Consider the following 14586-nt stretch of genomic DNA (forward strand, 5'->3'; position numbering starts at 1 on the left):
CCCGGCTCACTCGTGATTCCCAGTCACCGGGGTTCAAAACTATTCCACTGTAAACAAGAAAAGACACGGGCTTCTGGAATACTGTGTCCAATTCTGGGGGCCCCAATTTAAGAAGGACTCTGACAAGCTGGAAGGTGTGCAGAGGAGGGAGACCAAGAGGATTAAGGGTGTGGAAACTAAGCCTGATGAGGAACGGTTGAAGGAGCTGGAGATGTTTAGCCTGGAAAGAGTCTGGGAGGGAATATGAGAACCATCTTCAACTATGTGAAGGGCTCTCCCATGGAAGAGGGAGCAAACTTGTCTTCTGCTGCTCTGGAGGGCAGGACTCGAACCCATGGCTTCAAATGACAAGAAAGGAGATCACCATGAAACATGAGGAAGGACTTTCTGATTGGAAGAGCTGTTTGACATTGGAACAGATGACCTTCGAAGTTGGCAGTCTCTCCTTCCTTGGAGGTTTTTGAAGAGATGCTGGCTGGACCTCTGTCAATGGTGCTCGAGGTGCGATTCCTGCGTTGCAGCAGGGGGTTGGACTGGATGACCCCTGCGGGACCCCCCTTCCAATTCTAGGATTCTATCCAGAGGTGGTGGCCGCAGATGGAAAGGCAAGACCCATGAGGCATTTGCCAGGGCATTGCAAAGGCCAGCTCAGATAAGGGGGGGGGCGGTTTCAAAACAGCACTTGCAGACAACACTGGTCACATTATCCTTTATCTGGCCGCTGCAAACATGCACAAACTTTGCAATTGCATACAACCAGGTCTGCTTTGCAGAGACAGCTCATCATGTCTCCAGCCGGGTGTGGTGACGGCAGACCTTCCCAGATCCTCAGAAAACCCTCCTGTTCAGACCTGCTTGTTGGAGTGCAAGGTCACAAAACTCAGGTCAAGCAGGTTAGAGCCCCCAGAGGTCCCCTGGAGCCACAGAGAGGACACCTTTGTCTTTCCCCCACCCCGGCTGATTCATGCACAGTGCTCCTACTCCTGGAGATCTTCTCCCGGGAAGGGGTTGCTCGGCACGGTGTTGAGTTGCCCCATGGCGAAGATGGCGAGGGTGCCGATGGCAAAGAGGGCGATGGCCGCCCAGAAGCACATCTTGTCAATCACCTTCCCAATCAGCACCCAGTTCTCCATCTCCTGCAGGGAGAGAGCAGCAAGTGGGGAGGGGGGGTCAGAGCTCTCCTGGTGGTGCTGTGGTACTGATCATGCCAAGGTTGCAGGTTCGATTCCCCTTATGGGACAGCTGTTTATTCCTGCCATGCAGGGGGGTGGGATAGATGATCCTCAGGGTCCCTTCCACCTCTACGGTTCAAGATTTTGCCACCCAGAAGATGCCGGAGAACATTCCTGGCAAGTGTTTATTTATTATATTTGTCTGCCCTTTTTATTTTGCTCCTCCAGGAGCTCAAGGGCTGTGCATAGGCAATGCTTTTTTCTTGGGGGATCGTGGGGCACATCCATACCCCTAAACATTTTGTGAATCTTTGTACTTTTGTCCATTTACTCCATCTATTCTTCCCAATAGCGTGTTCCCAGGTGGCGCTGTGGGTTAAACCACTGAGCCTAGGGCTTGCTGATCAGAAAGTTGGCGGTTCGAATCCCTGTGACGGGGTGAGCTCCCGTTGCTTGGTCCCAGCTCCTGCCAACCTAGCAGTTCGAAAGCACGTCAAAGTGCAAGTAGATAAATAGGAACCGCTACAGCGGGAAGGTAAACGGCGTTTCCATGTGCTGCTCTGGTTTGCCAGAAGCGGCTTTGTCATGCTGGCCACATGACCTGGAAGCTATACGCCGGCTCCCTCGGCCTATAATGCAAGATGAGCGTGCAACCCCAGAGTCGGTCACAACTGGACCTAATGGTCAGGGGTCCCTTTACCTTTACCTTTACCATTTACTCCATCTATTCTTCCCAATTTGCACTATAAAATGGTGATTTTCTTGAGTCAAAATGAGAGTACCCCTAAGCATACTTTTTTTATTTTTAGGGGGGGGAACTGCGCATAGAGGTTTCCCCAACCACCCTTGCTATGCTCACAACAACCCTGCGAGGAAGGTGAGGCCGGGAGGCGGTGACTGGCTCAAGGTCATGTGTAACGGCCTCCCTGGTCAAGTGAGTGGGGGGGATTCGAACCCTGGTCTCTCCCAGGTCCTGTCCCAACAACGTCCGGGAGGCAGGGGGTTTGGAGGAAAGACAGGGGCTCACCCACCGCACTGTCCACACTCTGGTCCCTGGTGCTCTCGGCAATGAAGTTGCAGGCGTCCACACACTCCTTGATTTCGGGGGCCAGGCTGGCCAGGTTCTTGTAGAGGGTGCTGGTTCCCCCCACATCCGGGCCATCTGCGGGGGGGGGGGGAATGGAATACCTTAAGAGCTTGCCAAACTTGGCGACGCACAACTTTGCACATGCATGTATATCTCACAACTTCTCCGCCAAAGAAAGAGGTTGCACAAGAGGTTGACAATTCTGGACATAATGGAAGAGGCAAAGGAGTTTGGGTTACCATCAAAGATGCGGGAGGAAAGGATGAATAATAGGACCCACAGAGGGGAGGGTGGAAGTCCAGGAGATTCCTTGGAATCTTGTTTTTTTATGATTTGTGTTGGATACAACTCTGTAGAGGGAGCAAGCTTGTTGTTCCCAAGGGGAGGACTCGAACCCATGGCTTCTAATGATTCCAACTAAACACCAGGAATAACTTTCTGACAGTATGAGCCATTCGACAGTGAAACGGACTCACCAGGACTCTCCTCCCTTGACCTGTCGGGGAGGCTTTAGCAGAGATGCCCGGGGGGTTGGACTAGATGATCCATGAGGGTCCCTTTTGATTGTGCGATTCTAGGAGAGCCAGGGTGTCTCCACCAGCAGCTCTTTGTCCCCTTCCTGCCCACCCGTGACCCCCAGATTCCCCCCCCAGGGGGGCTCACAAGCCGTGCTGTCTCCTGGCACCCTCTGGAGGCCATGCCGCTTTCCCTGGCGCTCGAAAAGGATCTCGCTTCGTGGCTTCTTCAAGATATACTCCTCCGCCTTCAGCATCACCCCGAAGGAGCTGCGTCGTCGGGGGCGGGGGGCGTCCCAGGGGTCTTCTCCGGCCGGCTCCAAACTGGAGCCCAGGTAACGTGGAAGGACCTCCAAGAAGAGCTGCGTTGGGGGGCGACAGAGGAGAGGTGGCCGTTCGCAAAGCGCCTTCTCTTAGGGTCTGTTTGGGCCTGTCGGTTCCAAACTCAACCTCACTCATCCTGTAATTTTTGGGGTGTGGGTGGCTGGGGCTTAATTATTGCCATTCCCCCCCCGAGGTGTCTTCAAAATATGTTTTGGGCTGCGAGGAACTCAAATCAGCTATCGTTTTCGTGACTAGACGACACTGAGCTTGCCGGAGAAGCTTTTGGAAAGCCGAATAGTTTTCATGTTACCTTTCCTCTAAGCAGGATGTCCTGGGTTCAAATTACAACGGCAAGGAAGAACTCCAGAGTCTTCCTTCCAAGTTGGGGACGGGAGCCTGCAAGGTTCCCATTGAGAAATCCCGAGCGCAGCATCCCAATTGAGGAGCAAGAGGGGACTCTGTGGCGGGGTCCACACACACACACCCCGAACGTAAAACTTTATATGCCCCCGACCTGAGTGGGGCTGGCTCCACCGGCCTCCTTGGGCAACTGGCAGAAACCCCACCTCCCAGCCCCCCCCCAATCCTCACATGCTTCAGCTGCTTCGACATGGCATGGGTGCTGGGGGTGCGCAGGGAGACGTTGAGAACGATGACGCAGTTTGTGACGATCAGGGTGGCCACCACCATCACAAAGAGCAGGTACCTGGCCAGCAGAAGGACACAGAAAGGTGCCTTAGACACTTGATTTAAGCTCAGTGTTGTCGACACGGGCTGGCAGCAGTGACTGTCCAGGGCTTTAGGCAGGGGGCCTTTCTCCCTCCAGCCCCATCTGGAGATGCAGTGTGGAGTTTGAACCTCCTGCATGCAAGGCAGGGGCTCTCGCGCTGAGCTACAGCCCTCCCCCTAAAAACAATGTAACATCCTAGTCCTCATGGAGGAATCTGGGGCTTTCTGCTTGCAAAGCAGAGCTATGGCCCTTCCCGGAGAAATCTAGAGTGTAGGTCTGTGTTGTGGGGCTTCCAAGGCCAGGGGACCCAGGCATCCTGAGCCCCCTCCCCTCCACAACCCACCCCACTAGGTCTAGCTGCTGCCTCTCAGGTCTGCCCAGGACACAAATTCCCACCCTGCTCCCCACATATGGACAAACACTCTCCCGAGAACCCAGGAGTCCTAGCTCCACTGGCCAGGAGGGGGGGACACGACGACTCACTTTCCGATCAGGGGGACGCTGAGCGAGGTCTCCGGAACCTTCTGGGCGATGAGAAACAAGAAGACAGTCTGGGCTAGCAGGACAGAGATGCTGACGGTAATTTTCTGGCCTCCAGCTGCCCGGGGAAGAAGGCAGGGGTCAGCAAGAGGCGTGAGGAAGCAGCAAAAAAGGCAAATGCGATTGTAGGCTGTGTCAGCAGAAGTCTTGTGTTCCGATCAAGAGAAGGAATAGTCCTGCTCTGTTCTGCCTTGGGCAGACCCCGCTGGGAGTCCTGTGTCCAATTTTGGGTGCCAAAATTTAAGGGGGGATATTGACCAGCTGGAAGGTGTGCAGAGGAGGGTGAGTGAGATGATCAAGGCCTTATGAGGAACGGTTGAAGGAGCTGGGGATGTTTAGACTGGAGAAGAGGAGACTGAGAGGAGAGATGATGATAGCCATCTTCAGATTATTGGAGAATAATATATATGATAAGAATAATATTGGAGAAAACTGGGTATTGAAACTTGCTTAACCTAAATCATATATCCCAGTTTCCAGTGGCCCTTTAAAGTACGCTTCACGCAGAGTATACGCAGTCAGAATTTGACCTGGCTAAGAAAACGCCACCAAGAGTGTAGGGTATTATCTCCCTTATATGAAACTCCTTACTAGCTGCACACTTGTAAAAGTATGCAGATGAAAATACAAACGATTGGGTTTCTTTAACTGAAAAACAATCTGAATCTAAAGAGACTTTAAACTAAAGATAAATGCTTTCTCCCACATTCCAAACCTCCCACAAACTCCCACATAACTCCCATTAAACTACCCGAGAATTAACAGCAAACTAGCATTATAACTAAGCAACTCTCATACTAAGATTCAACTAAGGAATCTCTTAAACTGAGAACAACTGAGAGAGTGATCTACTTAGAGATGAACCAAACTGAAAGATCTAACTAAGAGATACAGAAGGCTTTCTGGCAGAGCCTTATATACAAGAAGCAGAGCCCATGCCTGTGAGCAGTTAACAGAAACACCGGCACCTGTTTCTCTTAAACAGACAGTATTTACATTAGACCGGCTCTAAAGTAACTTGACTATTCAAAAAATCCAACACAGTTATCTCAAACGACTATCCTATGGAGGATGGGGCAAGCTTGTTTTCTGCTGCTCTGGAAGGTAGGACTCGAACTCATGACTTCAAGTTGCAGGGAAAGAGATTCCAGCTAAACTCAGGAGGAACTTTCTGAGGATAGGAGCCCCAGGACAGGGCAAACTCTCCTTCTTTGGAGGCTTTTAAAAGGGCATCCTTCAGCTCTGATTCCTGTATTGCAGTGGGCTGGACTAGATGGCCCTTGGGGGTCCCTTGCAACCCTAGGCTCTCAAAACACTCACCTTCCCGCCCCCGCCCCCGCTGCCTCCCCTTTCCTCACCTTCCGCAGGCAGGAAGTAGACCAGCACCACCAGCGAGGAGATGAGGACGCAGGGGATGATGATGTTGATGATGTAGAAGAGAGGCTTGCGCTGGATGATGAGGAAGTAGCGCACCTCCGAGAAGCCTGGGGCCTCCGCCCCGGAGACGGGGGCCAGGGCCTTGCGGGCCGGCCGGTGCTGAATGGCCCACTCCCCGTTCTCTGGAGGGAGACAGAAGGGAGCAGGGCTGAGAGAGACAGAGAGAGAGGGTCGGGGAGGCAAGCAATTCTTCCAGCATCTCTCCAGGGGGGCAAGCGAGGGGGGGCCTTCAGGTCTGGACTCGCTGCCCCTCCAAGGCTGTCCCCCTCCCTCTCCAGCTCACTGCCCCCTCCCAAGGGTGATGTTGTTGGTCCCCTACCTGTGAAAGCCTCTGGGTCAATCACAATCTCCTTCACGGGTGCCCCGGTCTCGTCGTCGCCCCCAAAGTCAAGCACTACTTCGTTGGCGTTGTACGATTTGGACCTGACAAGAGATCAAGGGCAATTCCCAGGTGCCACGGCGAGACTTGTGCTTCCGTGGCGTCTCGCATGAGCTTACTGTATTTTTTTGAAATCTTTTAAGTTTATAACAAAACCAAGTACTGTACATATCCCCATGGAGAGATTTCTCTGAATCTCAATACTTCCCGCCCCCTCCCTGGGTCCTATTGTCAACATTTTCAACTGGTATATTATTTCACAATCTATATATTTTGCACCTGTCCATATTGCCCATAGGATTTGTTACATTACAAGTGAGATTAAAATCCTGCCAATGTTTTCATCCACTTGCAGTGGTCTCCTAAATAAATTATAAATTGTCTTCTTGGTCCCTGAGCTTTCTGGTCAGTTTTGACATTTCGGCTCAGTGTTCTTTCCATCTCTGGGCTAATAGCATCCCGCGCTACATGAAGAATATTTTCTGTTCCTTTGGGAAGTCAGTACCTACAATTTCTAATAAGAAGGCTTCTGGTCTTTTTTACAAAAGTTATTTTAAACATTTATTTAAAAAATTCCTTGTATATCATTTCCCACAAATGGGGAATGGTATTGGCTACTGCAGGCACCCCCAACCCGCAGCCCTCCAGATGTTTTGGCCTACAACTCCCATGATCCCTAGCTAACAGGACCAGTGGTCAGGGATGATGGGAATTGTAGTCCAAAACATCTGGAGGGCCGAAGGTTGGGGATGCCTGGGCTACTGTAATGCTCTCTACCCGGAGCTGCCATTGGACAGGGTTTGGACTGCTCCCTGGGCCCACTGCAGGGGGCAGATGACACCCCGCACACCCCACCCCATGTTACAACAGCTCCTCTGGCTACAAGTTGGGAGGGACCCCTGAGGGTCATCCAGACCAACCCCCTGCAATGCAGAAACAGTAGCTAAATCCGTCTTCGGGTGAAGCAGGTCCCAGCTGCCCCTTCTCCAACCCCTGACTTGGATGCCTTGGCAGAGTTTCCTGGGCGTGGATCCAGGCGTGTGCCTCAAAGCCCTCACCACGGGCTCCCCACCCCACCCCACCCCCAGGCTCTCACCGGAAGACGAGGGAGCAGTTCTGCCAGTCGAAGGGAAAGAAGGTGACTTCGATGGCACAGGTGCTGCGGAAGATGGCAGGGGGCAGCCAGTACATGTACCCCTTGGGGTAGATCAGGACGTTGCTGAAGTAAGCCACCTCGAAATTCCCATCAATGCTGGAGGGGGGCAGAGAGAGAGATAGGAAAGGGGGCAGCAAGGGTTCGGAAGACAAGGAAGATAATAGAATCATAGAGTTGGAAGAGACCACAAGGGCCATCCAGTCCAACCCCCTGCCAAGCAGGAAACACCATCAAAGCATTCTTGACATATGCCTGTCAAGCCTCTGCTTAAAGACCTCCAAAGAAGGAGACTCCACCTCACTCCTTGGCAGCAAATTCCACTGCCGAACAGCTCTTACTGTCAGGAAGTTCTTCCTAAGGTTTAGGTGGAATCTTCTTTCTTGTAGCTTGAATCCATTGCTCTGTGTCTGCTTCTCTGGAGCAGCAGAAAACAATCTTTCTCCCTCCTCTATATGACATCCTTTCATATATTTGAACATGGCTATCATATCACCCCTTAACCTTCACTTCTCCAGGCTAAACATACCCAGCTCCCTAAGCCGTTCCTCATAAGGCATCGTTTCCAGGCCTTTGACCATTTTGGTTGCCCTCTTCTGGACACGTTCCAGCTTGTCAGTCTCCTTCTTGAACTGTGGTGCCCAGAACTGGACACAGTACTCCAGGTGAGGTCTGACCAGAGCAGAATACAGTGGTACTATTACTTCCCTAGATCTAGATGCTATGAGGAAGATGAGGAAGGACCAGCTCTCCTTTTCCAAGCAAGCAGCCAAGGGTCTCAGGCACACACACACACACCCTCACTCCAGGAATGCAGCATCCCCCCCCCAAAAAAACCACTCACTTGTTCTCCAGGACGATGTCTGGAAGCCACACCTTATCTGCAGGGACCTGAAGCGCTTTGATGCCGCCATAGTCCTCGCTCTCGTATTCCAGCCGGTAATCGAACCACTCCTGAGATAATAGAACCACAGAGTTGCAGGGTCGGAAGAGGACCCCCGAGGGTCATCCAGACCACCCCCGTGTAGGGCAAGAATCTCAGCTGAAGCATCCGTGACAGGTGGCCATGCAACCCTCTGCTTAAAAGCCTCCAAGGAAGGAGAGTCCGCCACCTTCCATCCCACCGCCCAGCGGCTCTTACTGCCAGAAAGTTCTTCCTGGTGTTCAGACGGGATCTCCTCCCCCCCCCGGCACTTCTCTGGGGACCACAAACCCCAAATGCAGCCTGAGACTTACATGTGTAATCCAGACGTTCGTGGTCAGGGTCTCTTCCTTCTCGTTCTGCAGAGAGAAAAGGGTGTGGGGCCTTAGCTGCAATTCCTGCCCTGAGGGGGTTGGACTAGACGACTCTGGGGGTCCCTTCTGACTCTGCAGTTCTCTCTTTCCATTTTTTTTAAAAAAATTGGTAAAGGTTTTCAATTTCATTTTGTAATGCATAGAAAACAGAGGGAACTGTCCTAACAACAGACGGAAATCGCGTGGTGAAAAACTGTAAAATGCAGAAGGCGTGTGTTTGCACAGGGGTTCAAATCTCAGAGTCCGTGTGTGTGCGTGTGTGTGTGTGTGTGTGTAAAATTTATTTTCCATTTAATATTATACATTCACATCATAATGATCCTCTTTAGAGCCTATCAACTTCCTTCCCTCCCGCCTCATGGTTTTCAAAATTAACCTTTATATCATTGCATTTTATGTTTTCCCATTCTAATTGCACTCATTACAGAATGCTCAAAATTTAAATAAAGATAGAAAAAATCTCATTACAAGTCTTCAGACGACCTTGCTAGCGATGTTAATTGCTTACAATAATCTTTCCGATATCGTATAAATTTACTCCAGTCCTTTTGGGTCTCAGAGCCCAAGTAAAGGAGCAGAGTTGTCATTCTAGTTCCAGACTCGCCAGGTTGCCTTGAAAATGACAGTTCTCCTGTTTATGTAATCAAGGAATGTCAAACCGTATAAAACGTCTCTGGAAGTGGCCGGATAGAAAATGATGCCTGGCTGGCAGACAACAGAGAGAAAAAAAGTTTTCCTGCCTCCCTCATAACGCGAGAAGCCGTGGGCATGCCATGAAGCCGATTGTTGGAAGAAAGCATTTTTGTCATAACTATGTCATAAACTGGGAGAGGGGCCTACTGGCAGAAACCTGAGTATCAGGTTTGCCCTGCGTTCACCAGCGGAACTCCCTGCCACAGGAGGCAGGGATGGCCACCAAACTGGATGGCTTTAAAAGAGGATGGGACAAATTTGTGGAGGGGGAGAAAGCGATAAGTGGCTGTGCCTTGCCTCTGCAGTTGGAGGCAGTGAGACGCATCCGTGAGACTCTGGATGGCAGCCCCCTAAGCGGGATGGATGGCTGTGGGGGGTCTGGGGAGGGGAACACGCAAGCCCAGCTTACCAGGGAGATGAGGTTGGTGAGGGTCAACTTGACGTTCACCTGCACCACGTCCCCCTCGTTGCGCACAGGGCGGGCTGTTTTGTCGTAGTTGGCGAAAAGGTGGTCGTAGAGGCGGATGTCCTCGTTGGCCTCCAGCAGCCCTAGAGGATTTAACAGAATCATAGATTTGTAAAGGTGGAAGGGGCTCCCAAGGGGTCATCTATCCCAACCCCCTGCAATGCAGGAATCTCAACTAGACCATACACGGCAGGCGGCCATCCAACCCTCTGCTTAACAACCTCCAAGGAAGGAGAGGGAATCTGTTGCACTGTTGCACGGCTTTTACTGTCAGAAAGTTCTTCCTGATGTTTAGTCAGAATCTCCTTTCTTGTCGCTTGAAGCCACGGGTTCGAGTCCTGCCCTCCAGAGCAGGAGAAAAACAAGCCTGCTCCCTCTTCCATGTGGCAGCCCTTCAGATATCTGAAGATGGCTCTCCTATTTGGGATTGTGTGGAGGCAGAATATGAGCACCCACCAGCCAGTTGCCAGGAGAGCAAGAACCTAACCCTAAAACCATTTGGCATCCCTGCCTTGCACGGGGTTGGACTGGATGTCCCTCAGAGGACCCTTCCGATGGGACAATCCTACTATTCACCCCACCTTGCTGCCCTCTTTGCTTCTAATAGATACAAAACTACCCCCTCCCTGCAAAACCTCCACTTGCCCCCCTTTATGCCTGACCCTCTTCTCTCTCCCCCCCCCATGAAACCCCCATCCCTTTCTTACAGAAGGTCCCCCAGCAGAGGAGAGCCCCCAGCCAAACTCTTCGCCCCATGGCGTCTCTCGCCTCAATGGCAGGCTCTGCAAAGGCTTTTTCCTGAGGTTATTTCGAGGTCGCTTTTGGCTCCCAAGGAAGGGTGTTTCCTTTCAGAGCTCCCCTCCGGCTGGGCTCACTTCCTGCACCTGTCGGTGGATTATATGGCCGCCGGACAGATCTCTGGGACAGGGGAAGAAGGGAAATCAGGAAAGCTGAGCTCTCTGCCCTCCAAATACCTCCAATTTCTCCAGGAGCCGGGCTGCTTTGTAGATCCACCCCGATGGAGCTGTGCTGGGAGGTCAGAAGCACATCATTCCTCCGCCCCTGCTGAAAGAGTTTCCTAATTCAGCCTTATCCCACCTGACCTGCTCAGGCTTAGGGAGGCCTGTGGTTCCTGCACTGTGGGGGGTTGGTCTGGATGACCCTTGGGGGTCCCTTCAAACTTCGCAGCTCTAGGATTCTATGAAATCCAGCTGGCAGCCCTGTCCCATAACCCCAGGCGGTCAGGGAGGCACACTCTGCATATTCTCTGAGGCACTCTTGTTCTGGCTCCCAGGCGCCCCCTCCTCACCCATTTATTCCATTGCCGAGTTCTTTTCCCAGGGGTCCTGACTAACCCTATCCCCCCCCAATTTGGAGAAGGCCATAGCTCTGAGGCAGAGCACCTGCTTGGCATGCAGAAGGTTGCGGGCTCGAACCCTGGTGCCTCCAAGCCATCCATGGAACCCTGGAGAGGGGCTGCCAGTCAGAGTAGCCAATACTGAGCTCATTGGGCCAACAGTTTGACTCAGTGTAGGGCAACTGTTAAAACCACCCCCCGAGAACCCAGGAAGCCTTGCTTCCCCCCTCCACCTTGAGCAACCCAATTCCCCTCCCCTCTCAGAGGACCCAGGAGTCCAGGCTCCCTTCCAAGGGGCGAGGAGAACCACCCTCCCCCCACCCTGGTCTCCTTCTGGCTCACAGATCCGTCTGGTCCTCACAGATAAAATGCGAAGCCTCTTCCTGGATCTAATAATAAATCACCCCTTCTTAGCCCCGGATATGAAGGGCGATGGCGGCTGGGTTTGAGTTGCAGCTGCTTCTGGGGCGGAGGCCCATCTCCCCAGAGGCCCCATAGAATCACAGAATTGTAACATTGGAAGGGACCCCCAAGGCTCATCTAGCCCAGCCCCAGGAACACAGAGAGGCTAGTTTCAAGGCTACCGCGCACAGGTCCGGCTCGTCGTAGACCCCCGGTGGCGCAGTGCACCATGGCGCGGGGCTGGTAAGCTGGGTGCCAGCCTGGGAAGGAGGGCGCCGCGCGGAAACCAATTGCGTCCTGCGAGGGCGGGGCGGGTGGCGGAGCGATCTCCGCCCCTCAGCACCAGGGCGCGCGATCTGCTCAAGACGGCCCTGACCGCGCATATAAACTCTACTAGCCATTTCTGTGGGAATGTTAGGGATGTGGATTAGGATATATTATTTAGGCATGTCAAACCTGTGGCCCTCCAGATGTTTTGGCCTACAACTCCCATGATCCCTAGCTAGCAGGACCAGTGGTTGGGGAAGATGGGAATTGTAGTCCAAAACATCTGGAGGGCCGCAGGTTTGACATGCCTGAGATAGATCCTATCCAAGCTTGTGTTAGCAAGCTTCCAATATCAGCAGAGTGACATTCCCCTTTTGTGCGCAGCAAAGCGAGTGCGTTCAGGTTTGCTAAAACCTGTACAATATTATACTTCCTGGCAAAGTCCCCTTTGTCCCTCTTAAAAGAAATACACAACACAGTGTTTATAAAATAAGATAGAGTTTACTTACAGTTTCATCCTGAGTTAACAGCATAATCTCAGAAAGGCAGGTTTATGTAGAAAAGTTACAAGTATATACATCTGGAGACTACTTAGTAAGGTAAGGCTCCATTTGGTCTCACTCTTGGCAGCAGGCCAAGAGGGAGAACCATCCTAACTGTAGATTCTCTGGAGATGTGTTCCCATTGGAGGAAAAAAGGCTGAGAGAGAATGGCTGCTGGCTAGGGGCTTTTGTCCCAGCTAATCCATCTCATCTGCATATCTGGGGGAACAGGAACTTAGTCAGGTGTTCCCCAGGTGAGTTCCTGTTAGTGGACACTCTAGGAACTGTTGTGACTTGTCTGCCCCAGTGGTCCATCCCACAATTTCCCCTCAGCCTTTTAAACCATTGTCCAACCTGGACACTGAGGTCCAGCTCTGAGGACCTTCTGGCGGTTCCCTCCCTGCGAGTAGCGAAGTTAAAGGGAACTAGGCAGAGGGCCTTCTCGGTGGTGGCACCCGCCCTGTGGAACGCCCTCCCACCAGATGCCAAGGAGATAAACAACTCTCTGACTTTTAGAAGACATCTGAAGGCAGCCCTGTTCAGGGAAGTTTTTAATGACTGATGTTTTAATGTGTTTTTAATATTTTGTTGGAAGCCGCCCAGAGTGGCTGGGGAAACCCAGCCAGATGGGCGAGGTAGAAATAATTATGATGATTTTTAAGATAGCATGAGAAATCCTAATAAAAAATTCAGCCAAAAGGGTAGAAATGTGGGAATGTTGAGGAAAGGAGGAGAGGATATATGGATTAAATATTACCTCTCCTCACTCACACTAGTGGGCAAAGAGCAGGGCACAGTTCCTTGCACATTTGCTGGAAGCAAGTTGATGGATTCGCTGGAATCATTGAAGTTGAGCAATGCAGCCGGGCGCTTGTCCAGTCTGGCTTGTTGCTGGCAAATCCCCCCTTTTATTTCCCTCCTCAAAATAATAACAACACAGCAGTCTTGTTCAAAAAAGCAAGAGGAAAGTTTACTTACATTCTGTTCACAGCAGTAAATCTGAAAGGCAGGCTTTGTCCTGTGGCTCCAGTGAAATTTGCAGAAAAAAGAAGTATTTATACCTTGTGTCTTCCAGACTCTGCAAACATGAGCCATGTGCTAGCAAGGGAGCAAACGAGCAAAGAAAGAGGAAGGTGCCGTTTGCAGGGTCTGCCGGGGTCACGCCCCTCTACCTGGTCACACGCAGGGGGAGGAGCCTCCAGACCAGGTGTGACAGGAAGTCCTCCTGGCTGGAGCCACATTCCCCTGGGTGTCCCCCCTGGGCAACAGGAAGTGTTGTGTTTCGCTGCATCAGTGATGATAAACTCATGGGATTACTATGCCTCGTTCGGGAAATCAAAGACCTTCTCGGATAAATCTTAGACCTCCAAAGAAGGAGACTCCACCACACTCCTTGGTAGCAAATTCCACTGTCGAACAGCTCTTACTGTCAGTAAGTTCTTCCTAATGTTTAGGTGGAATCTTCTTTCTTGAAGTTTGAATCCATTGCTCCGTGTCCGCTTCTTTGGAGCAGCAGAAAACAATCTTTTAACAATGCTATTTCTCCCGTCTCTGGATTCTTAGCAGAAGCGCGTGTCTTTTCTTGTTTGCAGTGGAATAATTTTGAACCCCGGTTGCTGGGAGCCAGGAGGCGGGAGCGGGGTTGCTGCTGCTGCTGCTGCTGCCTCGTTCATTTCTTACTTTATCCGTCCCATAAAACCTATATACGCCGCTTGGTTGTAGTAGAAGAAAAGGAGCCTCGGAGAGGTTCCCAAAAAGAGATAAAACGAGGAAATCGAGAGAGAGAATTAACGGCAGCGCTTTAAAAGATACCTTAACCCGCGCATCCTCAAACTCGGCCCTCCAGATCTTTTGGGACTACGACGCCCATCATCACTAGCTAACAGGACCAATGGTCAGGGATGATGGGAATTGTAGTCCCACAACATCTGGAGGGCCCGGGATGCCCGGGTTAAGGTGTTGAAACTATTTTACACTCGCCTCAATTTTCTAAGGGACTGGACTGGGGGCAGGCTAGTCTGTTGTTAGCAGGTGCTGAAAATGCAGGGGAGGCGCCTGCTGGATCTCAAGAGGCAGGGAGTTCCGCAGGACAGCCGCTGCCACACTAAACCCCAGTTGCTGGGAACCCTTTTTGAGGCGAGGCGACCACAGCAGGGCACGATAATCTGACGCTGGCAGACTTCGGTTCAGTTCCTCTCCTAAGGAAAGTTCCAGTCTTGTCTTTTG

General features: G+C 51.7%; 1 protein-coding gene across 6 annotated transcripts; it reads right to left on the bottom strand.

The window, feature by feature from the left end:
- Nucleotides 1-694: 694 nt before the first annotated feature.
- On the bottom strand, nucleotides 695-13543 carry CHRNE (cholinergic receptor nicotinic epsilon subunit). Of its 6 annotated transcripts, none has more exons than XM_088655503.1 (13): nucleotides 13339-13543; nucleotides 10767-10854; nucleotides 9736-9875; nucleotides 8574-8618; nucleotides 8182-8291; nucleotides 7281-7436; nucleotides 6125-6228; nucleotides 5727-5927; nucleotides 4312-4426; nucleotides 3690-3804; nucleotides 2923-3136; nucleotides 2200-2334; nucleotides 695-1136 (listed from the first exon to the last, which is right to left on the bottom strand). In XM_088655503.1, exons 1-13 carry the CDS (start codon nucleotides 13453-13455, stop codon nucleotides 1099-1101), a joined length of 1578 nt encoding a protein of 525 aa, XP_088511629.1. In that variant the 5' UTR covers nucleotides 13456-13543; the 3' UTR covers nucleotides 695-1098. The 6 variants fall into 6 exon arrangements, with proteins under 6 accessions (XP_088511629.1, XP_088511628.1, XP_034992522.2 ...); XM_088655502.1 differs by having other exon boundaries at nucleotides 10767-10857; XM_035136631.3 differs by having other exon boundaries at nucleotides 2204-2334; nucleotides 13339-13542.
- Between the last annotated feature and the right edge of the window lie 1043 nt (nucleotides 13544-14586).

Source organism: Zootoca vivipara, chromosome 12 (genome assembly GCF_965207765.1).
Source record: "Zootoca vivipara chromosome 12, rZooViv2.hap1.1, whole genome shotgun sequence".
NCBI classification, from domain to species: domain Eukaryota; kingdom Metazoa; phylum Chordata; class Lepidosauria; order Squamata; family Lacertidae; genus Zootoca; species Zootoca vivipara.